This window comes from Hippocampus zosterae, chromosome 20 (assembly GCF_025434085.1).
Source record: "Hippocampus zosterae strain Florida chromosome 20, ASM2543408v3, whole genome shotgun sequence".
NCBI classification, from domain to species: Eukaryota; Metazoa; Chordata; class Actinopteri; order Syngnathiformes; family Syngnathidae; genus Hippocampus; species Hippocampus zosterae.
This window is the reverse complement of record NC_067470.1, coordinates 7,427,817-7,451,332: the sequence shown is the minus strand read 5'-3', so window position 1 is coordinate 7,451,332 and position 23,516 is coordinate 7,427,817. Positions and strand designations below refer to the sequence as shown.

Genomic DNA, 23,516 nt, shown 5'->3' with positions numbered 1-23,516 from the left:
ATATCTTCTTTTTTTTTCAACAAAATTACATTATTGGTCAGTTCATGCGTGTTCGTGTTGAGCAATGGAAAGTGGCTTGCTCTCTTTAACAATGCAATGTTAACATGGGGAGGAAAAATCTTTTTTCGACTGTACTTGCCGCAGCGCTAAAACGATCCAATTCATCATCCGGACTGCAGTGATTTATCGAGTCTCGAGCCAGAAGATTGTGAAATTGCGCCCACTGCACGTCGTGGTCTGGTACTGCAACTCCTGGCAAAGAACGGACACAACTTGAGGTACCCAAATGGAAAGCAGTTTCAGCAAACTTTCATTATTATCTTTTGTAAAAAAAAATCATTTGACATTTTTAAGACTGTCGGAGTACCTAATGAAGTGGTCAGTAAATACGGACCAACTATCGGGTATAAGATCGCCTGGTATGAGACCATTAAAAGTGTACAAACCGGTAACCTGGTTGATCTTGTCTACAAAAGACCTCAGCGTGGGTATGGTTGGCTTTAGGCGGAGCACAAAGCAGGCAGGAAACATCTCGTGCGCTACTTCGCTCGTTGGGGATAAGATGGGAAAACTGACAGGAAAGCAGTAAATTACTCCTGCGATATCCACAAAGTTCTTCAAAAACATGCATTTTAGTAAATTTAAAGCCTGTGGACGAGGGTAAGACGATGAAAACGATATAGTTTCATGGTCTCCGTACATCCTGAGTTTTCACAGATTCCAGATACATTTGGAAGAGCGATAATGGCACACGGAACTAAATCCGACTTTACCCCTCGGGGTGAAGTTGTAAAGGCAGCGGGACGACTGACGCCATCTGAAGTTTGTGTGAGACGCGACTGGAGCGCACAGCCACCCGGGCCGCCTGCTTGTCCGCTAAATTCACTCTGTCGCTTCTGTTCGCTTCGCCGGTTGGTGGCGAGTAGAAATGGATGGTCAAAGGGCCATCTGGAAGAAGAGAAATCTTTGCGTCAAATGGGAGAATTTTTATTCCCGTCATTTGTCATCGTTCACCTGCTTGTTCAGCGAGGAGAAAGCCAAACAAGCTGTCATTAATAATATCGTCCATCTGCCGGCTGCCGTTGCCGCTGGCCACTCTGGAAGCAAATTCAAAAGCATGTCCCCACGTGAAATGTGCAATTCATTCGCATGCCAACGGGCCCCCTTCAAACAACTTGAATCACTCACCTGGGCAAATGCGAAATGGCTTGCATGTCTTTCCCGAGGTGTTGGAAAGCCGTGAATAGTTTGAATTTTACATCGCTGAAGGGGAAATTCACAAGGCGGTTATAAGACGCATTCAAGTATTTCATGAAAAAAACTAGTGCTGTCAAACGATTAAAATATTTAATTGCGATCAATTGTATAATTTCATAGTTAACTCAGAATTAGCCGTAATTAATCACAGATTTTTATCTATTCTCAATTTTATTTGATTTCTTTTTCACCCGTTTTCCCCATTTTAATGCTCTCGTCAACATGGAATCGCACATCAGTTTTCTTTGTGCAAAATGGTAATACTGACTGAAACAACAATTTTGATTTTCAATTTTACATTAACATTTTTCAGTTGGGGCAGCCATTCAAACCTGTAGCACATTTCATTATTTTAGAGCAACGTAACATCCGCTGTGACGTGGTGCTGCATTAATCTCGCAATAAAAAAAATTAACCGAGTTAAAATCGTTTTAAATTAATGCCGATAATAACGAGTTAAACTGACAGCACTAGAAAAAAGGAAAAAAAACTATTGCTAGTAGTACTTGTCTCCAGGGATGTCATACTGGCTCGCAAGGTCTTTTAGCCTGGCGGAGAACTCTGAAAAGTCTTTTGACCTGTTGTGGGCAAACAAAGCATATTAAGAGCTTTTTAAGCCAGTTTACGAGCTACACCTATTTAAGAGATCCAACAAAGTGGTCCCGGCTCACCTGAGAGGCTGCAGGAGGACCACGCTCTTCTGCAAGACATTTTTTTTAGTGTTTTAGTAGAAATAGTGATGCATAAAGAATCGATTTGGCGACACGTACCGAAGGGTCTCCCCCGTGCGGCGCCACCTTGACCTCGTCCACGCCGCCGCACGGCAGCAGCGCCGCCTCCACGTAGAACAAGTCAGCCGTCAGGTAGCATGTGGCCTCTGTGAAGTGGAAGCCCATCCTGCGAGTCGTATTTGAAGCTCAAGAAAAATATCCACGGGGCATGTGACATTCTTATCAAGCCGTCTTTTGTGTTCTGTACTCAGCAATGCTAATGTGTTAGCATCACAGCTGTTAGCGTGACAGCATTTCAGCAACAGTCATTCCAAAGGTTGCGGGGGTTTAGTTTTGTGAACCTATAAATCTGTTCACAAACTCAGATTGAAAGTGATAACGTGCACATTCAGAAAAAAATTAATGGCCAGGAATTTTCCTTATTACCCTTGTCGTTGAGCCGCCAGCTCCAAACGAGATCTCATGGCGTTGATGGAGGACACTAAAGCGCATACACGTGCAACATCAGCTGCATTTAGCCAACACAGTTTATTACTCTTTTTTTTTCTTACCCTTAAACTCCTCCTGGAGCCTTTCCAGAGCCGCAACGAACGGTTGGCAGGGTGCGGAGTCATCTCTGGATTTGTCCTACGGCAAAATAAAGGGGAAGTCTGTATGTGGAGAGTGAGTATACAAACAAGCGCCACAATGGAGTACTGTAGTTGTGTGACAAAGGCATCTTTGTGTAAACACATTTGGCTTCCCCGCCCGCTACACAAAGCATATACAAGAATATTGACAGTGGGATGGGCTTTCCATGCACCTGTTTATTCATTGTAATGTGCAGGATAATCCTAAATGGCCTTCCCTAAACTGTAAACATTTTACAGTTGTCCGAATCTGTCTCACAAGTTGAGCACCGTCAGGGAAGTGAATAGCCAACTTTCAAAATGACTTACCATGCATTTTCTAACCAGCTGGAAAGTCTCATTCCAAATCTTGGATGCATACTTGGTGTGCAGCTGTGATAAGATGGAGCTCATCGCTCTGAACAGGGTTAATTCTTATTTTCCGGCACTCTGTAAATAGCACAATTTGATGCACATTTTCTCATAATTACCTGCACTGTTAAGATTTTTTTTTTCTGTTCAGGCGTGCGAGCCTTTTGTAGCGGTGGGCCAATTAAAACGGGTCGGTAAGTTTAGAAGTCTTTTATTAATTTGATAGATATTAACGCGTTTTGAAACTAATAATAATAGCGACAGGCGAAAAAGCAGGCGAATATATGCTTTTTTTTTAAATTACAAATGAGCTCATTGGTATTCGGGGAGAGGGCGGAAGTTCACGAAGCCGAGCGGAGCCGAATGTGGGACGAACCGTCGGGGCTCTATGGACGCAGGGAGGGGGCTACAAAGCCGAGTGTAGCCGAGTGTAGCCGAGTAAACCCGAGTCGAGTCGAGTCGTGCCCAGCCCGCTGCCTGCCGATCACATCCCTACTTGCTAACAGCTCGAGCTAGGTTGGGGAACTAGCCATGAGCTAACGACGAGCTCGCCAAGAAGTCTTTTTTCCCCCTTTTTTTATCAACAGCAACTCAAAACCTCGCCCGAGGCGGTACCCGCGTGAAAGCTTTCAACAACTCTGGAAGGTGATGTTTCTTTCACGATGTGCTTCGTCGCTTAGCATCGTTCACTTGGTATTAGCTGCTGGTTAGCCTGCTGTTGAATTGCCCGAGTGGCCGCCGCCGTCCTGACCGGGCGGCCAGGGAGGATCCGAGCGAACATCTGTTGCTGTGTATGGTATTTTCTCCTCGGTTTTGTCAGTCATAACTACCAGTGTCGCTCTCTCGCTCTGTCTTTTTTTTTGGTGTGTGAATGTTAAAATGTATGAACACTCATCTCACTGGTAAGGCTGAGGGTCATTTTAGTCGCAACACCGCCCACTGTGCATCAAACAGCGAGCTAGTTTATTTTCTTAGACTTGTATTCTATTGATCTGCAGCTGTGGATTGTTAAGTTGCCAATAGAACTACTAATACTTAACGTTCCAATTCTTTGGCGTTTTAACGCTGTTACTCCCCGTATCGAACAAATTTGAAGGTTGGAGCGATGTTCTAATAACCCAGTTGTCACTATAATCGTTAAAGATAATAATAATGGATTGCATTACGTCACGTTTTGTGGTTCTTGATAGTGTCCAACACAGCCGTTCGATTTGTTCTTCCAAAACTTGGTAGTCATTCAAGTTTCAGCAGGATCTTGCGACTTGGGGGGCTTTTCCTGCTTTCGTGTGGCTTACCGGGGTCTTGTTTTTTTCAGATTTCGCGTTTTATAGCTCTCTGGAAAGAACATATTAATTTGTGTAAAACATTGCAGTTACTTATTTGATTCTGCAGCGCAATGGCGCAGTGGTTTGCTCATCTGCCTCGTAGCTCTGACATTCAGAGCGTCAATCCCAGCTCCGACCTTTGTGTGTGTGTGTGTGTTTTTCCCAGGTACTCCAACTTCCCCCCCAACATTCCAAAAACAAACGTTAGCCTCACTGGGGACTCTGAATTGTCCACAGGTGTGAATGCGAGTGGAAAGGGTTGTTTATGTGCTCCGCAAGTGCTCTGGAGCTCCCATGACCCCGAACAGGATGTGTGCAATAGAAAATGGACGAATAGTACAATAAAATGACTGCCTTGTAAAGTATGTACAGGACTGATTCCATGAACTAGTGGCTTTTTATTGGTTTATCCTGGCTTGTGGGTGCACACAAACGCATCAAACATTTATGTTGACTGTCAAGGGGCGTGGTTAAATAATAACTGTTAAAAGGTCTTGATATTTTGCCAGTTTTTTTGCTACCTGGAAGTATCGTCACACCTTTTGTGATGAAATGTCGGAAAACAAAAGAAGGCCCCAAATCCACCGATTTTTCTTTTTTTTGTTTTGTTTGTTTCAGGGATTTAAAGCCCCCGCTGCTGCATCTGGTGTTGATCTAAGTCGTCCGGCCTTCATTTCACAATCCCTCCCCGATCGGATCCCTCGCTACCCAGTGCCATGGCAGCTGCTAAACCCAAAGGGCAGAATTCTTTAGCCCTCCACAAAGTGATTATGGTGGGCAGCGGCGGAGTGGGGAAGTCGGCGCTCACGCTTCAGTTCATGTATGACGAGGTAAGCGCGCCTGTAGGATTTAGGTGTGGGCGTCGTTCAAATTCCCAGCCCCCACCGCTGTTCCCGTCTGCTTTTGTGTCTTAGTTTGTGGAAGACTACGAGCCCACCAAAGCGGACAGCTACAGGAAGAAGGTGGTGCTGGACGGCGAAGAGGTGCAGATCGACATCCTGGACACGGCCGGGCAGGAGGACTACGCGGCCATCCGTGACAACTACTTCCGCAGCGGCGAGGGCTTTCTTTGCGTTTTCTCCATCACGGAGTTGGAGTCTTTTGCGGCGACGGTCGACTTCAGGTATGGCTGAAGACGAGAAAATCGCGTGGGAATTGGGTGACAGTCGGCTTTGAGTCCCCCGTCCAACACCTCGTCCTCGGCAGAGAGCAAATCCTACGAGTGAAGGAGGACGAGAACGTTCCCTTCCTGCTGGTGGGCAACAAGTCGGACCTGGATGACAGGCGGCAGGTGAATGCGGATGAGGCCAAGGCCCGCGCCGAGCAGTGGGGGGTGTGCTACGTGGAGACCTCAGCCAAGACCCGAGCCAACGTAGACAAGGTCTGTCTGATCTGCGTCCCCCCCGCCCCTTAACCTTTGATGAATGGGGAAAAAAGTAACCTTCATTTATTGAATTTTGCCCCCCCCCACCCCATCCCCCGCAGGTGTTCTTTGATTTAATGAGGGAGATCCGGGCGAGGAAGATGGAAGACAGCAAAGAGAAGAACGGCAAGAAGAAAAGTAAAAGTTTGGCCAAGAGAATCCGGGAGAGGTGTTGTATTTTATAGTGGCCAAACAGCTACCCTAAAAAAAAAAAAAAATTACGCCAGAGAGCTGTTTGTGTACATATACATTTCCTCAGACTTTTAATTTCAAGCGCCCCCCGCAACTCGCTGCTCCTTATCCATGCGTCTGGGGGAGTCGCCAGGCAGCGCTTCATCCACTCGGTAACTTCCTAACGCGCTCACACTCCAAATTGTTCACGTCGACCGTCTCCTCCTTCGCTTGTTTAAATCAAGCCAAAAGAAGCTTTGGTGGGGTACACACATTTATGCAGATTGAGAACCGATGCGTCAAATGTGAGAGCGTGCGCGTGATGAGTGAAAGAAAATAGGCAGGCGTGAGGCTGATGGGTGTGGTAAAATATCGGGGGGGGGGGGATGAAAATCCCCGATTTAGAGAGATCACACTCCCAAAACAAAAAAGGATCACATTGAAACTTAAAACCCACGTTTGCAAAAGTACGCCTTAGTGCCTGGACTCACTCCGTTGCCGTCAAGAAATGGGAGCTGATCGTATAACATCACTTTGGGAAAAAAGACGGGCGCAGTTTTTTCGAATGAGAGGCAAAGTGCGCCTGCCAGCCGTTTCTTGTAAAAAACAATGACGCACCAAGCAAATGAAAAGCTGCTACCGTGATGCTAACGCAGAATGCAAAACGCCATCGAGGGGCCAAGGGAAATTAGCAGAACTGCTCAGACTAAACTTTGACACAAGTGCTACTAAAGATCCGCAACACGTGCAACTCTTCAAACGAGATTCGGAGGCGGGAGATTCTCTGTTCTGTGGGAGCAGATTAGTCGGTGCTCAAAGTTGGGCCGGTCGTTGTGTGTACTCCGCTTTAGCCGAAAACACACCTCAAAGTCACTACAGCAACTTGGAAATGATCCCCCAAAAAGTTATTTGGCAGTTTCAATTCAGTCCTGCCAGGCAAATGAGAATCATTTTAATGATTTTTTTGGTCTTTTTTTTTCTTCACCACCACTAATTTTGTCGCCCATATTTACCTGGACTATTTTTTTTTCCGTACTCATGTTCTTCTATTTTCCCTTCATGAAAAAAAGCGCACTAACTTTCCTGTTTTTCTTTGCCGGAATCCTCTCAAAGACAAATAATTCTCAGTCCTGGCACATTTCAACCATTTTTTCCCCCTCTAACCTCACGCGTTATGATTGTCATTAACTTTATTATTTAAGTTATTATTACTGCGACTGATGACTTTGTTTCTGTGATCTAGTAATTTTTGGTGCTTCAACAGGCCAGTCGAATCGCACTAAGCTGGCATCATCAAGGTCCACAAAGGATTGCGTTCATGCCTGTTTGACCAAACTGACTGTTTTTTTTTTTTTTGGAACAAAATAATCTTGCTTAACCTTCTCTTTGCTTTATTTGTTTCCTAATTGGGCTGACCTCTAATCAACAGATATGTCCCCGAGAGCATTTACACCTTGAGAACTGAAAAGCTGAAACCGGAAATGCACGTAAGACATTAATAAAATTTAAAAAAAAAACGCCTCCAATTTTCAGTCCCCCATTCAATCAAAATATTGTGGGACACGTACAAACGAGAGTTTCTCTCTGTCACCAAAGAAAAAAAATCCTCGCTAGTATTTGCAAAAGTGCCGTTGTTTTCAATTGAAGTCAATCTGGACCAAAAAAAAAAAAGCAGACGGAGACGAGCTTTTGCGCACGCAGCTGCCTAAATGCCTGCCCATTTCTTGGCCGATATTTCAGGATGAATCCCAAATGATGACTTGTTCAATGGAACTACTTTGCGCATGACTTGCTGGTGTTTAACAAAGTGCTCAATCAACATAATTCACATTCATTACAATTTCGGGTGTGCATTTCTGCCTTTAAAGCCCGATATCCATCGCTTTTTGAAAGTTGTGTACTTAAAAAAAAAGCATCAAATTGCCGCTTCGTTCCCTTCTTTTGCGAAGAACTGAGCCACAGCTATGACTACGTTCCACCATTTTCGACAATAAACAAAATGGATGGCCACTACTGGAGACTATGCAACAACAATAGCAACAAAAACTGGTCTAAGGACAAAGCACGGAACAATGTTTCCCATTTCCGGTTCACGTTAAAAAATATCTTTTTATTGCGCTCATGTCACCCAAAATGCTAAAGAATGCCTCCGGTATATATTGATTGAAAAGCACACACGGTGGTGGGAGTGTTTTGAAGCTTTTATGTGTTGAGGTGAAGCCAATCATTTAGTTAAATGTATGAGAAGGAAAGTAAGAGAAAGATAGGATTTTTTTTTTTAAGGGCTAACCTCCAGCATATGACGCCACCCCCACCCCTAAGAGTCAAATGTCACATTTTTAACAGTAAGGACTGAATAGTGTACCTCCTCCATGGTCGCAGTGTGCTCTTGTTGCTAAAATAATAATCACAAAAAAAATTACCACCGTTGTGCTTGCTGTTATTGGCTTCAGAGTTGAATCATTGTTAGGGTATTTAAAAAAAAGAAAACAAAAAAAGCAAATGTCCGCCATGAGCCTCTGAAATGATTTCTATTTCCTCCTAAGACTGTGGCGAGACAGCCAATTCAAAGAAAATGTATTGCCTTTTTATATTCATGCTCTAAAAAAAAGTACTAAAATAATGTATCTAGTATACGTCTGTTTTTGGTGGGTGGTGGGGATGTTTGCCACGATTGAAATGCTCACTTCATGTTTACTTTTTCTTTTTGAAACATAGCCACTAATGTAGCCTCTACCTGTCTGTTCGTGTGCAAGAGATGATGCTTACATTTCAATTTTTGTGAGCGTGCGTGCGTGTGTCTGTGATTTGGAAATGGCAAATAAAGGTGATATGACTAATGCAAGTGAGTTGCTGTTGTGTCCAGTATGTGGAAGGGTACATTCAAATCATTATCAGCGGTGGGACGCAACCTATACAGTTCAAATACGTCCTTGCAAGTACTTAGAAGGATTTTTTTAACTGTAGAATTTTTTATTAACATTAGCTAAAATAATGTGCGAATAAATTACCTGAACGCAGCACTTGCATGTTTAACATTAAAGCACCGTTTGTATTAGTTGTCCATTCCGGTGGTGCGACTCAGGGGTTCCCTCAGCGCTGACGTCACAGGGCACGTCGTTACGCACTTTCCTGTGATTGGCTGACGCCGGCGCACGAGGCCTGTAGTTTGAAAGCTCGTCTGGGGCCCAAAAGTGTAAAGTAGCACTATAGCCTGCCTCACACCACCAACTAAGTTAACGCCGTTTGGCAACTTGATTCCAACCAAACGTTCCGCTCGCTTTGGTCCCCGAAAGTAAGCGGGGTGCCTTCAGGGACGATGACGCCACCTGCGGGAGCAAGCCTCTTGGCGGATTATACGATGGAGGAAGCGGCTTTTTGACGCCTTTTCTGGGGGGCTGGAAGTCAACACCGAGAGCGGAGAGAGAGACAAGAAAGCTTCCCAGCTGGCTAGCGGCTAGGCGGCTAACTGGGCAAGCTCGCGTGCCGCTCCACTTCCCTATTGCGCTACGGCAGTGTCAAATGGGAGGCTGACAACTTTGCTTTTGACTTCGAACACCAACCCGTGGATGGAAATACTCGCACCGGCCGCGCTGCCTCCACGGAACCGGGGCTTTAAATCCGGACGGGCCTCGGGCTTGCACGTTTGTCCACGAATGCGATGTGTCGTCTGGTAGCTTTAGCCGCCCGAGGCTAACCTAGCTTTCATTGACTTAGCATTTGCTAGCGAATCCGTAATTATGCACACTATAGAGTCCGGGTCGTTAATCGTCTCTTGGTAGCTGAATGTCATTTTGTGTGTGAGTGTGTAAGAATTGATTAGTAACAAAATTGAAGTGGAAAAAACCCCGATCCAGTTAGCTCTGTGATGCTAACGTTAAGCTCGTGATCTCGCCAGTCAGGGCATTCCAAACGTGAGTTATGATGCTAACTAGCCCAATGTTATTATGTTCCACCCGCAAAGCAAGGAGCATAGCATAGCATAATAGTATTTAAAGGTTATTTCTTAGTGAAGGTGGCAGTAGGTGTAACCGTGTGGATAAATGCCGAATTCAGATTTACTTAGGGATGGCCGCGGCCGGAGTCCCCCCGCACAGAGAAATGCTAACAGGCAGGACCGACGAAACGCGAGTAAGCCGGGAAGTAGTGCGGCTCAGCGGGACAGACATCGAGACAAGAGACGATCGTCGGCTTCTCGCCGGAAGAAACGCAGACAGGCCAAGGACAGGGACTTGTGGCACATCGGTGCAACGGAAGGTACGGTCAGTGACCGACATGGCACTTTTGGCAAGGAGGCTGAACTTCGGACACTGGTGGAGTATGATGACGTGAGCTCCCAGTCTGAGCGCTTTTCCGGGAGCCCATCGCCCAAGCTGGACCACCAGGTAGATCGGTTCCCCATGGACCGATTGGGCGACTTTGAGGAGTATAACGCTCCGACGAGGGACCGCCAGGCCGTCTTCCTTAACAAGGACGTGCATGCCAAAGGACCAGCAGAAAGGAGCAAGGACCCTGGCCGGAAGAAGGAACGTCCTAATCGTGAGAGAAATGCCAAAGTTCGTGGCGGACTCAGCCCGAGCAGCTCTAAAAACCAGCGAGACGTAGTGAAGACTAACGACAAAAACGGCAAAAGAGCGTCCTCCAGTCAGTCGTCACAGTCTGCAGACAAACGGGACTCCGCAAGGCAACGGAATAAAACGAGAGCAGATAAAGAACCGCCGTCTGCGTACAGAGACGTTCCTCCGCAGTCCTATCGAGATGAAGAGCTGAGGGCCTACAGGAGAAGCCCGGGATTCAAAGCTGAAAGTCCCTATGGGACGTCCTACCCTTACAGTTACCAGTCTCCGTCCGGTTACAACCAGATGACATCAAGACGAAGCCCCCCTTACCCAAGCAAAAGAACATCTCCCGCGCCCAACTATTACGGTCGAGATGCTGACGTGTACGGTGCTTACGGCGTGGCCAAGTCACCCAGCTCGTATTCGGGCAGCAAGAGGAAGCGATCACCGACCAGTCCAGCCAACTGGCGCCGATCTCCCAGTTACAGCAGACACAGCCCGTACGAGCAGGGGGAGTTTGTCACCAGTCCCTACGCAGGACGGAGGAGATCTCGCAGTCCCTACAGGAAATCTCTCAGCCCGAGTCCAGATGTCAGGTGAGGTGCGAGGATGAGCTCCAGGGATTGATTTGCAGGTTTGCAATTGGCTATAGATGCAAGCGCATGGCACAAAAGTATCATGATGTTAGAATTAAGATTTTATGATGCAACCATCATTGCAGTCATAGATCATTTTGACCTTTAACCACTAAAGATGATTCAGAAAGTTCAGATCCTTGTCAAAAGGCACATGGAGGTGAATGTTCCATTGCGATATTATTTATAACCGTCATTATGCGTCTGAATTAACTCTGCTGCATTGACAACATATTTGGCTTTTTTTGTTATTGTTTACGCTGTCACAAGTGGCAACAAATCTAGGACATGCATCTTAATGTGGCTTTGCAGAACTGTTATTCTTTACTTCTATTTACTTTGAAATGGAAACCCGTTTTTTTTTTTTTTGGCAAAGACTACGGTTTTGTTTCAAACGTTTACTGCTCAGATTGTAATCTTTGAAGTGGGACTGCCGAGTTAACCACCAAGTTTCTGTTCCTCCCTTTTTGAGGTTAGATATTATTTTTATATTATTCCTGCTAGCTTTAGTTTCAGGGGAGCTGCAATATGTATTTCTTTTCACAATTTATAATTGTTCCCAGGTGCTGCAAAGTCTCTGAGATATCTTTTTGTCAAACGTCAAGAAACGTCAGCCCTAAAACTCCGCTCTTCTCCCGCAATGTCTGAAGTGATCCTAAACATGCTCAATATTTCTTCCCAGGCGATCGGTCAGGTCTCGGAGTCGCAGCCCGTATTCTTCCTCCAGACATTCTCGCTCCCGCAGCCGCCACCGCCACTCTCGCTCCCGCAGCCGACCCTCCAGCCTCTCGCCGAGCACGCTCACCTTCAAGAGCAGCCTGGCGGCCGAGCTCAGCAAGCAGAAGAAAGCCAAAGCCGCCGAGGCGGCCAAAGCCAAAGGTGCCGGCAAAGTTTCCACGCCGACTAAGAATGCCGCCGCCCACCAGCCCAGTCCCAAGACCAACCACGCGCCCAGGAAGGGACGCCTGCCTTCACCGCCTGCCCCTCCAGCAACGGCAGCAGCGGAGAAAGGGCCGCGCACACCCACGTCCAGCCAGCCCCAGTCGCCCTCGGACTGCTCCTCGAAGAAGAGTTCAGAGCAGCCCGTCAGTCGGGAAAAAGACGGCAAGGCGAAGGATGACTCCAAGAGGAAAGCGGCGGCGGCAAGCGGGCCGAGTAAAGATAAGGAACGAGCCAGCGGGACCTTCATCTCTGGTGTCCCGTCCCTGCCCCTTCCCCTGAGTTTTCTTGAGCAAATTGATAAAGGAGAGAGGTAGGTCCCTGGCAAATTCCACAGGAATTGAAGAAAAAAAATAATTTTCTTTTATGTAGTTCGCTGAGTGGCGACTCAACTCAACTTTATTTATTGAGCACCTTAAAGTCAATAAATTAATAACATAAAAAATAGTCAACACCCTAAAACACGAAACTAAGTCTCACGTTGAGTCAAGAGCCAAAGAATAAAAATCAGATATGAGAAAAGTTTTAAAAATGGACACGGATCTGCCGGCTTATTTGAAAATCACTGTCCAATTTAAAACGCAAATTTGAGATGGTTGGATTTTATAAGGCGCCAGAGAGCCCAAATCAGCAGGGTGGGATGTAAAAGGGCGACTTGGACCAAACACCATCACTTCTGTTTTAATTTAATTGAAATTTAAGAATTGGAGTCCCATCCAGGCCGTGATTTCCTCCAGTCAAGACAAAACTAGCCTGGAGGAGAAAACGTCCTTTTTGCTTGCCGGCACATCGATTTCACTTTCATCCGCATGGCTGTCGAAGGAAATACCACGCTTTCTTAAGACGAAACCTACGGGCAGCAAATGCAATGAAAATAGCAGGAGGCCCAAAGTTGAACCCAGTGGAACACCATGTGACGGTGCCTAAAATAACCTCAAAGCCATTTATAAGTATGGGTAATATAACAAGAGGACTTTGAAATGATATCAACGCAATCCTAAATGTTTTTCCGAGAGGGTGTAAATGACTCACTGGATGGCTTGCCCTTTATTTCCCGTGAGTAGTGTCGTTCAACTTAATTACGCAAATAGCCATCTAATAAATTGTTGTTTTTCATTCATCAGCGCAAAGGACACGTCGGCGAAGAAGAAGAAATCCGATCGAAAGCTGCTCACCGACCTGCCCCTCCCGCCGCTCCTTTCCAGCCGCACATCTTCCCCGCACAGCCCGGCCGACGAGAAAAAGGGCCAAACGCCGCGTAAAAGGCCCAAGTTAGTACAGCTTCATTTTTCATGGTTGTCAAGCTTTGCCGTGCTGTGAGATTGTTCCCATCTAAAATATATGCGGTTGCAAATACTGCTTTGGAGACCCAACTATTTGTATAAAAAGCACACAAAAAAAAACACGTTTCCTTCCCGTTTCCAGAATGTGCGGTCCGAGATACGGCGAAATAAAAGAGACAGAGATCGACTGGGGGAAGCGTTGCGTGGATAAGTTTGAGATCATCGGCATTACGGGTGAAGGCACGTATGGCCAGGTCTACAAGGCCAAAGATAAAGACACAGGTGGGAAACACTCATTTCAGAAAAGAAAAAAAAGCTCCCTTTTGTGAAGCTGCTGTTCAGAGCCACGTCGTCGTCATTTTATCTAAACAGCGGAGATGGTGGCTCTGAAGAAGGTTCGCCTGGACAACGAAAAGGAGGGCTTCCCAATCACGGCCATCCGAGAGATCAAAATTTTGCGGCAGCTCAACCACAAGAGCATCATCAACATGAAGGAGATCGTCACCGATAAGGAGGACGCGCTGGACTTCAAAAACGATAAAGGTGCTTTTTCGTGCCATCTCCCCAGATTTACAATGACAGCGATTTTTTTTTTTCATTTTTATTTTTTGCCATACAAATGTGTCGCTTCGTCCTCTTTTTACCGGCAGGTGCTTTCTATTTGGTGTTTGAATACATGGACCACGACCTGATGGGCCTGCTGGAGTCGGGCCTGGTGCACTTCAACGAGAGCCACATCAAGTCGTTCATGAGGCAGCTGCTGGAGGGGCTGGATTACTGCCACAAGAAGAACTTCCTGCACCGTGACATCAAGTGCTCCAACATCCTGCTCAACAACAAGTACGGAAGTCTGAGCTCTTCGTAAAGCCCCTCGCCGCTTCGCGTTTTGACGGTTTTTGTTTTTCCCTCTCTCCCCCGTCCGTCTTCGCTCATCCCATCAGAGGCAAAATCAAACTGGCGGACTTTGGCCTCGCTCGCTTGTACAACTCTGAAGAGAGGTGAGCCGACGTTTCTTGATTGATTCAAGCGGTCACGTATTCGTCCGCATCCAAATTCTTTTCCATATTTTTCTTTTTTTGTTCCCTTCAATGTCTGCATCTCATTCGCAGTCGACCATACACCAACAAAGTCATCACGCTGTGGTACCGCCCCCCGGAGCTCCTGCTGGGCGAAGAGAGGTACACGCCTGCCATCGACGTGTGGAGCTGCGGGTAAGAAGTCGGAAAGAAAATTTTATTTTGGCGGGGTGGGGGGGAAAAAAAGTTTAAAAAAAAACAAAATCTCTCTGACACCGTTCACAGATGCATCCTGGGCGAATTGTTCACAAAGAAGCCAATCTTTCAAGCTAACCAGGAGCTGGCCCAGTTGGAGCTAATCAGGTACAAGAAATTTGGCATTTTGCTAACAAAAATTAGCATCAGTTACGCGATGAATTCAGAGCGTTAAACAATTGCTCCTTTCTTGCTTATTAATACTTGGCTTATTTGAGTGTTTCGGTGTCTTCCAGTCGGATATGCGGTAGTCCGTGTCCCGCGGTGTGGCCGGACGTCATCAAGCTTCCCTTCTTCAACACCATGAAACCAAAGAAGCAGTACAGGCGACGACTGCGGGAGGAATTTGCCTTGTGAGTTCTCGTCGGCGTCACGTCGGATGCATTTGTAACTCTCCTGTTAGGTTTGTGTCCTTGGTATGAAACAAAAACGAAAAAAATAACATGAAAGTTAATACTGAATAATTTCCAAAATATAAATAAATAAAATTAAATACCCAAGGAGGCTTTTATCCAGAATTTTATTTTCAAAATATTTCTCTTGAAATTTGGAAACATGAAACGTGTTCATTTTTGACTTGTACGTGCGCTGTAATTTAAAAAAAAAATTTTTTTTCTTGTGAATAATTTTGTGGGCTTGTTGTTCAGCATTCCTTCGACTGCCCTGGACTTGTTTGACCACATGCTGAACCTTGACCCCAGCAAGCGCTGCACGGCCGAGCAGGCGCTGGGCTGCGAGTTCCTCAAGGATGTGGACCCGGACAAAATGCCCCCGCCAGAGTATGTTAGCTTTATCGATTTCGACATGTTGAAAGGATGTGTGTTAATGTGTGTAACACGCTCGCACATATTTATATAGGAATTCTAAACTAACTATCGTGAACATTCCCAAACTATCGTAAAAACGCACATTTTCAAAAAGAGGCCGCTCACTTTGTTGTTGCATTTCACACATGATGGCCGTGCTGGCACTCCAGAGATGACAACTATTTGCCCACAAGGCATTTAAAAAAAGTCAATTTTCCTTTTTATGTCTCCTTCTTTTTGCCTTGACCCCCCCCCCCCCCCCCCCCGCTTGAATATCCACAGTCTTCCATTATGGCAAGACTGTCACGAGCTGTGGAGCAAGAAGCGTCGGCGTCAGAAGCAGATGCCCGAGGAGCTGGCCGGCCCCCCGAAGGCGCCGCGCAAGGAGCTGGGCTTGGACGACAGTCGCAGTAACACTCCTCAGGGCTTCCCGGCTTCTGCCGGCATCAAAGCCCCGAGTGCGGCGGCTTCATCACTGCTGGGTGAGAACAGGAATCTACTCTACAATCGACATTCTGATATTTTGAGTAACTCTCACTGTTAATATTAGACTCACATTGCAGAGGTGTCAAACCTCCTCATCCACTCTGATACTGTTCCAGCCGCAGACCCCAAAGGTGCGAACGCTCAGTTGACCCAGGAGCAGCTCGCCGTCCTCCTGAACCTCCTCGGCCCGCCCAACAGCACCGCCGCCAACACGGCCCAGTTCTTCCAAGCGGTGAACTCCAAAGTCAACCAGGAGACACTCCAGCAGCTCTCCAAAGCGTTGCCGCCCCCCGATGCGGTCGAGCCCCCTGCTCAGCCCCCGCCGCCCGCCAAACCCCCGCAGCCCGCCGTCCCGGCCGGCGTGCCGCGCACCCCGCCCATGCCCAAGCCGCCTTCTCCTCCTCCGCCCGAGGGGGACGCGGCGGCCGCCACCCAGACGGCCGTCACCATGCTGCTGGCTCAGCTGCTGCAGGCTCAGAGGCAGGAGGTTGGGGACGGGGGTGACGCGGCGGAGGCTCCCGCCAACAACCTGGGGGTGGGTGCACCCGTGCCCCCTCTCGAGAACAAACAAGCTCCAGAATCCAGTCCGGTCTCACCTGGTAATCCTTTTTAAATTTTGTCATTAACTCATTCAGTACCAGTCAATTCTAGACCAAGTCTGAAAAGACGTTTAAAAACGTCTTTGGGAGTGAATGAGTTCAGTAAGAATCACATGTTGCTATGGACCTTGTTTTAGCGCATTGTTTGTTTTTATTCGACCGACAGCGCTGGACATGACAGGCGTCCCCATCCTGCCCCCAGACCAGAGACCGCCCGAGCCTCCAGAACCGCCTCCGCACGCCGATCTGGACTACAGGCGGCCGCCACCTGAACCTAAGCCCGGCCACGCCCCGCCCATAGCGTCGGCCGGCGGAGGCGACGGTGGCGCCCGCCCCCCCGAGCCCGACTACCCGCCCCTCCCTACCGCGGAAGGCCCGGGCTACGGGGGCGACTTCAGCCACCCGCTGCCGCCGCCTCACTTCACGCCGACGGGCTTCGGGGACAGCTTCATGGGTCACATGTTGGGCGCGGGGTTACCGCCTCACTCTCTGAGAGAAGTGTTTAGTGGGCCGGGCCAGGCTCCGCCCTTGGAGCCCTTTCCCCCGCCGCCGGCCCCCCCCTCCACTGGCCCCCCGGGGATGATGTTCGCTGGGGACAAGGACCACCGCTTTGAATACAGCCCCCTATCAGTGGAGGGCCAGCCCAACCCAGGCGCCCTCCACCTGTACAACCACGCTCTGGTCCGGAAGGACGGCATACACCCTCTCCCGCCACCACCCATCCCAGCACCGGGCCACGCTTGGGCCTCGCCCTCTTCGCAGGTGCCCCTCGCCTTCGCCCCTCACATCAACTCCACCATTCGAGGACGAGGGCTGCCCTTCTAAACCACCTGGAAGCGACATGTTGTGACTTGCAGACCTCCGCCTGCCCCCACCACCTCCTTTACAAGACGGCAGACCTAGTCAGAGGAGCTTTTCTCAGACCATTTTTCATATTTTTTTTTGTAATTTGTTCTACAAATCTTTTAAATTAAACTTTTTTTTGGGGGGTGGACTCTGAATTAACCTTCTGGTACATTCTTATGCTTCCCGTGACTTCTTATACTGAACTTCAGTGTCGTAGTCATGTTTTGCACTACTGACTGAAGTAGGTTCAAAAACACTTTTAGCAGCACAAGAACAACACATCATGTTACCCCCATCTCTTGTGCTCTCTCTTTGTGTGTATTTTTTTTTCTTTTATAAAATGCTCCTTGACTTCTGGCATTTGGTTGAGCAAATTTGACAGTGAGACTCTGGAGCAAACATCAAAGTTGTATAGTGATCCAACACAAAAAAATGACACCAAGTGTTTTTTTTCTTTCTCTTTCTCTTGCCCTTTCTCTTTTTTTTTGTATTAGTAAAAATCTTGACCACATATTTTTTTCCTTTTGGCAATTGTTTATTATTAAAGAAATGCCACTGTGTATAATGTGTCTTCAGTTACTATAAAGATTATTTTTCAATGTCTTTTCTTGCTGCGTTTGGCTGTATGTGTCCTATGCAACCACTGGGTGGCACCATTTTGTAAAAATGAGTTTCCACTATTATGTCTTTAAATGAAGACAAAAGTGCCATTCAGTACATTTACCACTGCCACGTGGTTACTACAACAGTAGTTTACCTTGAACACTGGTTGACAATCGTGAAGTACAAATACTTATTTCTGTATGTGGTCTTCATTGGAATATTTAGCGATTTCTTTTCAGTTAGCACTTAAAATTATACTTGTTACTTTGTGTTCACCTTCGTGGCTGATGAGATTATGGAAGTATTTGGATTCCAGAGAGAGTTAATGACTATGACACAAATGATTTGGAAAAGTAAAATATGCAAACCATCCATGGAATTATTCTTGCTTTTTGTTTTATTTAGTCAGCTCCATGAATGGTTTGCTGTAAGCAGCAACTTTAAAGTGCTTCTGTGGTTTGTTAAAAGATCTTAAGAAGCCTTTTTTGATGGTAATTATAATATGATTCAGTAACGCAATGCCAAATTTTTGTCTTTGGCAGTCATCAAGTATAACATCCAGTGTGTTGTCAGAATGACACGCAAGAAGGAATAAAGACACCATCACCTTAGTTGTGTGATTTAAAAATTGTGCAGCCATAGAGATCTGTGGAAAGAAATTACAAGGTGTGGAAATGCAACAAACTATTTCAACAAAAACATACCAAGCAGAGACCAAGACATTTAATAGCTGTATCACACATTGAAGAATATAAGATGAAACATTTATGCAAATCAGAACAAACTGGCATCTTAAAATGTATTCCTGTCAGTTCCAAATATAATACTTAGCTAATTAGTATTTGTGTTAGGTTTTTTTTGGTCCTTTCTTTTTATATTTTGTTGGACTTTTGAGGCATACCGCATAATGCATTTTAGGCTCTGTATTGTGTCTTCACATATTACTTTTAGGATTCACAACAGGCTAGCATCTATGATTCGTATTTTTAATAACAATGTCCAATAATACACGTTCAACCATACGATTAAAATAAATACAGTAGTTATTTTCTAGCATTTCGACAAACCACAACAAAGTTAGCACCTTGTAATTCAGCCATAGCGTCGTTAGAGGGCAGCATGTCGTCTCTTAAACGGAGCACACACACATTTGTTTGGTGACAGACGCTGACAGACGCTGATTGTTCGAGGCTAGTTTGGAAAGTTTTATTTGGTCTTTTTGGCCATTTAGGACTTTCTCGTTGAGTGTGTATCGTTTGGATTCGCCCCAAATACAGAGAGCAAGTTGGAAATGTTTACCTGGAGGAGTGACAATAAGGTAAACATTCCATACTATGCTGTATGTCACATTGAAACGAACGACGCTATGTTGACGCAATGCGCTTTTAATTGATTTGTTTCGTTCAAATCAATTCTGGTAAACTAATTCAGGAACCAATTTCACAGAAAATCTTGCTTAGGTAAACTATTGTGTTGAGACAGTCACACTACCAGGCCCAAGTTGGAGGCATGTTTGAACATTTTACCTTTTATATTCATCTTAATATGCGTGTACTCGTAAACTCGTTCCGCACAAGGAGCCATAGATTTTTTTTTAACCTATCCCCTGTTATATTAATTAACAAACCAAATTTAGCTATTTTGGTGCTGTAATTGGTTCCAAGGAGTTGAGAGGCTCAATTTTGGACAAAAGCAATGCTTTGCAGCCATTTTGTGACATCTATGGGCAGTTATAAAACTGTTGGTAGATTCTCAATATTTGCAGGGCTTAGTCCCTTCATATGTTTTTTAAAATTGTTTCTAATGTAGTCTTTGAGATTTCCAGTGTTTAAAATGGACCGGAGTCAATTTTGAACATCTCTGCTCATAAGCTAGTTACTGCGCCATCTTGTCTCTGCTGTCGAACGGGTCAAATCCGGAGCATTAATTAGGAGTTAAGGGTGATTTATTGGAGGATTTAAAGTGGTGCATATGAATTAACCTTTTCGCCGGCGTAACAGTTGGCGACCCACAATGCATCAGTCACCACGCCTCGGGCCTCACAAGTGGTGAGTCAGGCAAAGCAGCTAATGGATCCCAATGGTCGCCCCCTCATTGGACTTTGTTTTCATTTGTTGACGTTTTTGTTTTGTTTTGTTTTCACAAGTTCCTATGAGGACTCATTTGCGTTAATTAACATCTAAAAATTACAATCTAACAGTCAGTGACGCATTGTGTGCAATGTGCTCCTTAGCCGTCAGGTCTTGTTCCATTTTAATTCCCTTTAAAGCTTGTGTGTGGATGTACAATGGATTCACCGTATGTTTTGTTTCCCGCCTTTGCTGAGCTACTTCTGATTCCTGCCGTATTCCCTGTGAGCGATCGCGGCAAGACGCTTGAAATGTCACGCTCCACTTCTCAACGGGTTAACGTTTGATGAAAGGATGTTTGTTGGGTCAGTCGTCAAAGCGGCAGACGTTCATCATTGCTCCGCTTCCATATGTGCTTTCATAAAATCGGGGTTGGGGAGGCGGGTGGGTGGTTGTCGTCATGGGCCCTATACGTCCTTCGGTGCCTCTCCGTCTGGCTCTGGCTGTCTGGTAAAATCACGTTTACAACCCCAACCTCCGCCCTCTGGTCACAAACATGTCGGCTTTCATCTACCCACAGTTCAGTGTTCCTTGTGTAAAATAACACACACACACACACACACATACTTATGCACACGCTCACAATCATTGACAAAACTTTGAAACGGAATCCAATTTGTTGAAGGTCGGACCCCGAGGGGAGGATTTGTGACATCACCAATTAGCTTAATTAAATCTGTCTCGCGTTCGTGGACTGGGATCAATAACAAGAACGCACAGAGAGAACCGCGCTGTCGTCTCGTAACGATTCGGTACGTTTGAGACATTGTGAATGTGGAAACAGAATTTTTATTTGGTCACGTTGATGCGACTGTTGAACCACAGTACAGGTATCTATCGATTGTGTGCGGGTGTGGGTGTGTGGGTGTTTTGTTATTGTCTCCAGGTGGATGGAAATGGCCCGAGGTTGCATTGATGTGCTAATCGTGACTACACGGGTGAATGGTTTTGATTTTGAGATGGTCGTTTGGTTGGGATGGAAAAGTCTGGTGTGTTTTGAACCTAGCTTGAATTTTGGGGACTTTGTGTTTGAGGTTCTGAGAAAATGGGTGGGACATTCAGGAAATGTGTTTTAGGCAATTGTGACAAACTATGTCACGACCAACCCTCCGTTTGGTGCTTATTCATGCAGCGCCTACTCTTGGCTCCTCGTGCGAGCACAAGGAATGCATAATTTAGCATGAGGGCAGGTTTACCAAAAGAATCAAAGAAAACGAAACGTAGGAAAAAGAGCACAAGTGGGGCCAGCAAAAGAAATTCCATCTCGATTTTTCTTACATTTTTCATGGGATGGACACCACCTTTATTGGTCATTGACTGCCTTTTTGCTGACATAGCGTGTGTGTGTTCTGACGCCTTGTTGTGTGATTAACGAGCGCACAGACGGACAAGCGGGCTGTATTCCAATCAACCACAAGGACGCCAAGTGATGGAAACCACGAAGAAGATGAGCTTCGGACCACACGCAAACCATCCGGAGGAAATTTAATTGACTACTTATAGGAAATCCATGCGCAGGAGCGTGAAATTTAACTCTGCTCCATACGTTAAGTCTCTAGTGGGAACGTTAACCGAGACAAGAGGTGCTTCATTTTTATGCCCCGAGCGAAACCTCATTATGTCCTGGACCATAAACACTGTAAATAGTCTGAAACGGATGCAAAAAAAAAATATTCTTGGGGGTTAACATATTGTATAATTGAATTTAAAATTCAGCCCGGTGCGCCAGTGGTTAGCTTGTGGACCTCACATTGCGGAGGTACCGGGTTCAATTCCATCTCCGTCCTCCCTGTGTAGAGTTTGCATGTTCTCCCTGTCCCTGTGTGGGTTTTCTCCGGGTACTCCAGTTTCCTCCCACATTCCAAAAACATGAATGGCAGGCTGATTGAACACTCCAAATTGTCCCGGGGTGTGAGTGTGAGCGCAGATGGTTGTTCGTCTCTGTGTGCCCTGTGATTGGCTGGCAACCAGTCCAGGGTGTCCCCCGCCGACTGCCCGAAGACGGCTGGGATAGGCTCCAGCACCCACCGCGTCCCCTGTGAGGATAAGTGCATCAAAAAACGGATGGATGGATAAATTGTATCCTGGAAAACGTTATAAGAATATCATACCAAGGGATGAATAACCCTGATTTGTGCTCTATAATTAACATTTATTTAATTTTCTGCTTTATCATTTCCAAAATATTTATAATCAACTAATTAGCTTGCTAACCTACCAACAAACCAGCTAACAGATCAAGTTGCTAGCCAGCTAAATACATAACTAAACAAAGATGATAAGCCATCCAGCTAACTCACCAAATAAACTAAAGTTCAAACTAGCTTAACTCACTCACTCACAAACGCATAGCTTTCTGACTGAACGAACAAACAAAATAACAATTTAGCTTCTTTACACACTTGCACACACCACTGAATTAGTACGTACTAACTGTGCTAACGTAAGATCAAACTCACCCACCAATGAATGAATTAACGACTTTACTGTCTGACTAACGAGATGACAAACATGCTTAGAGATTTATTGGCGCTCTTACTACGTGACAAACTCTCACTAACAAACCAATTCATTACCCTGCAAACTAAACTAAGAAATAAATGTTATTAGTCATGTTCCATTCGTTAGCAAACTCGTTCACCAAATTAAAAATTAGCTAACTGTTAACGAAACGATAAACTCGCTAACCAAGAAATTAGCTCATTAACGAAATACGGGTAAATTGTTCTTTCCTCAGCTAAATATCATATTATAGTTACATTTAATAGTTATATTTGAGACTTTATAGTCTATATATAGTTAAAATATATATTATAAAATATAGTTACACGCAACCATTCAAAGAGACAATTAATTTTTCCTGCCTCATAAACGAACAAAGAAGTTTTAGCCAGCAACTTCTCACGTTTCCGTTCAGCCGCCGTGCTGGCATATCCACTTTGCCATGGCCACCGTTATCTTGGCCTTGGAAACAGAAATGTCGGCTTGAGGGATGCGTTGCCAAAAGTCAACGCGGGTTGAGGTGATGTATCTGCTGTCGCTTTGCGCATTAGCGCACTGACCTTTTCGCTATTGCTTCCTATTTTGCCAGCAATGTGGAAGAAAGATGGATAAGTCGACTCCCAAACATGTCAGCGCCGCTAATCCATAAACGCCAGGCTCACGTGTGAAATAATAACGAGCATAAGAAAAAGACTTAGTCACTCCCTCACAAAATGAAGAATTAGCTAGCTACCAATGACAAACTAGCCAACTTGCAACATGACGTCTTTGCTCACTTACTCAACAAAACATTCACTCAGTAAATGACAAATATAACGAAGTCAACGACAAGCTGGCCAACTCGCGTCACTCCAAAAACGGCACAAATTAGTTTCCTGATTGGCAGAAAAACTGAAACAAAGTCTTCGGTCATTTGCTAACTGACCAATGAGCTAGCGCAAATTCGATTACGAACTAAACAAACAAAAAAA

At 45.7% G+C, this 23,516-nt stretch overlaps 4 protein-coding genes across 5 annotated transcripts in view; 3 read left to right on the top strand and 1 right to left on the bottom strand.

Annotated features, from left to right (window-relative positions):
- Positions 1 to 2: 2 nt before the first annotated feature.
- Positions 3 to 3,205, bottom strand: LOC127593373 (mediator of RNA polymerase II transcription subunit 1-like). Its single transcript, XM_052054785.1, has 11 exons — positions 2,927 to 3,205; positions 2,540 to 2,615; positions 2,415 to 2,469; positions 2,028 to 2,154; positions 1,929 to 1,957; positions 1,764 to 1,835; positions 1,189 to 1,263; positions 1,015 to 1,097; positions 774 to 948; positions 447 to 571; positions 3 to 252 (listed from the first exon to the last, which is right to left on the bottom strand). Exons 1-11 carry the CDS (start codon positions 3,008 to 3,010, stop codon positions 86 to 88), a joined length of 1,068 nt encoding a protein of 355 aa, XP_051910745.1. The 5' UTR covers positions 3,011 to 3,205; the 3' UTR covers positions 3 to 85.
- Positions 3,206 to 3,407: 202 nt separating this feature from the next.
- Positions 3,408 to 8,732, top strand: ralaa (v-ral simian leukemia viral oncogene homolog Aa (ras related)). 2 transcript variants are annotated; one of them, XM_052054788.1, is made up of 5 exons: positions 3,408 to 3,613; positions 4,912 to 5,123; positions 5,208 to 5,416; positions 5,500 to 5,674; positions 5,779 to 8,732. In XM_052054788.1, the coding sequence occupies exons 2-5, from the start codon at positions 5,010 to 5,012 to the stop codon at positions 5,899 to 5,901; spliced, it is 621 nt and encodes a 206-aa protein (XP_051910748.1). In that variant the 5' UTR covers positions 3,408 to 3,613; positions 4,912 to 5,009; the 3' UTR covers positions 5,902 to 8,732. The 2 variants fall into 2 exon arrangements, with proteins under 2 accessions (XP_051910748.1, XP_051910749.1); XM_052054789.1 differs by lacking the exon at positions 3,408 to 3,613 and adding an exon at positions 3,737 to 3,759.
- Positions 8,733 to 9,035: 303 nt separating this feature from the next.
- Positions 9,036 to 17,914, top strand: cdk13 (cyclin-dependent kinase 13). Its single transcript, XM_052053698.1, has 14 exons — positions 9,036 to 11,042; positions 11,764 to 12,333; positions 13,145 to 13,291; positions 13,446 to 13,585; positions 13,676 to 13,846; positions 13,954 to 14,143; positions 14,245 to 14,301; positions 14,413 to 14,514; positions 14,605 to 14,682; positions 14,811 to 14,927; positions 15,222 to 15,353; positions 15,663 to 15,862; positions 15,989 to 16,465; positions 16,632 to 17,914. The coding sequence occupies exons 1-14, from the start codon at positions 9,931 to 9,933 to the stop codon at positions 17,288 to 17,290; spliced, it is 4,152 nt and encodes a 1,383-aa protein (XP_051909658.1). The 5' UTR covers positions 9,036 to 9,930; the 3' UTR covers positions 17,291 to 17,914.
- A 2,797-nt stretch (positions 17,915 to 20,711) lies between these two features.
- Positions 20,712 to 23,516, top strand: part of LOC127592900 (RNA-binding Raly-like protein) — a 99,412-nt gene continuing 96,607 nt past the window's right edge. Inside the window, exon 1 of the mRNA XM_052053970.1 lies at positions 20,712 to 20,795. The gene's annotated coding sequence lies outside the window, so the exon portion shown is untranslated. The remainder of the gene's footprint in view (positions 20,796 to 23,516) is intronic.

Excerpts from the sequence above, each read along its gene's own strand:
- LOC127593373 (XM_052054785.1), bottom strand. The coding sequence starts at position 3,010 with ATGAGCTCCATCTTATCACAGCTGCACACCAAGTATGCATCCAAGATT. Across the intron at positions 2,155-2,414 it reads CTGGCGGCTCAACGACAAGG|GATGGGCTTCCACTTCACAG; the intron begins GTAATAAGGAAA and ends TACGACTCGCAG. Across the intron at positions 253-446 it reads CAAGATCAACCAGGTTACCG|GAGTTGCAGTACCAGACCAC; the intron begins GTTTGTACACTT and ends GTTCTTTGCCAG.
- ralaa (XM_052054788.1), top strand. The coding sequence starts at position 5,010 with ATGGCAGCTGCTAAACCCAAAGGGCAGAATTCTTTAGCCCTCCACAAA. Across the intron at positions 5,124-5,207 it reads TTCAGTTCATGTATGACGAG|TTTGTGGAAGACTACGAGCC; the intron begins GTAAGCGCGCCT and ends TTTGTGTCTTAG. Across the intron at positions 5,417-5,499 it reads GCGGCGACGGTCGACTTCAG|AGAGCAAATCCTACGAGTGA; the intron begins GTATGGCTGAAG and ends CGTCCTCGGCAG.
- cdk13 (XM_052053698.1), top strand. The coding sequence starts at position 9,931 with ATGCCGAATTCAGATTTACTTAGGGATGGCCGCGGCCGGAGTCCCCCC. Across the intron at positions 13,292-13,445 it reads ACGCCGCGTAAAAGGCCCAA|AATGTGCGGTCCGAGATACG; the intron begins GTTAGTACAGCT and ends TCCCGTTTCCAG. Across the intron at positions 13,586-13,675 it reads GGCCAAAGATAAAGACACAG|CGGAGATGGTGGCTCTGAAG; the intron begins GTGGGAAACACT and ends TTATCTAAACAG.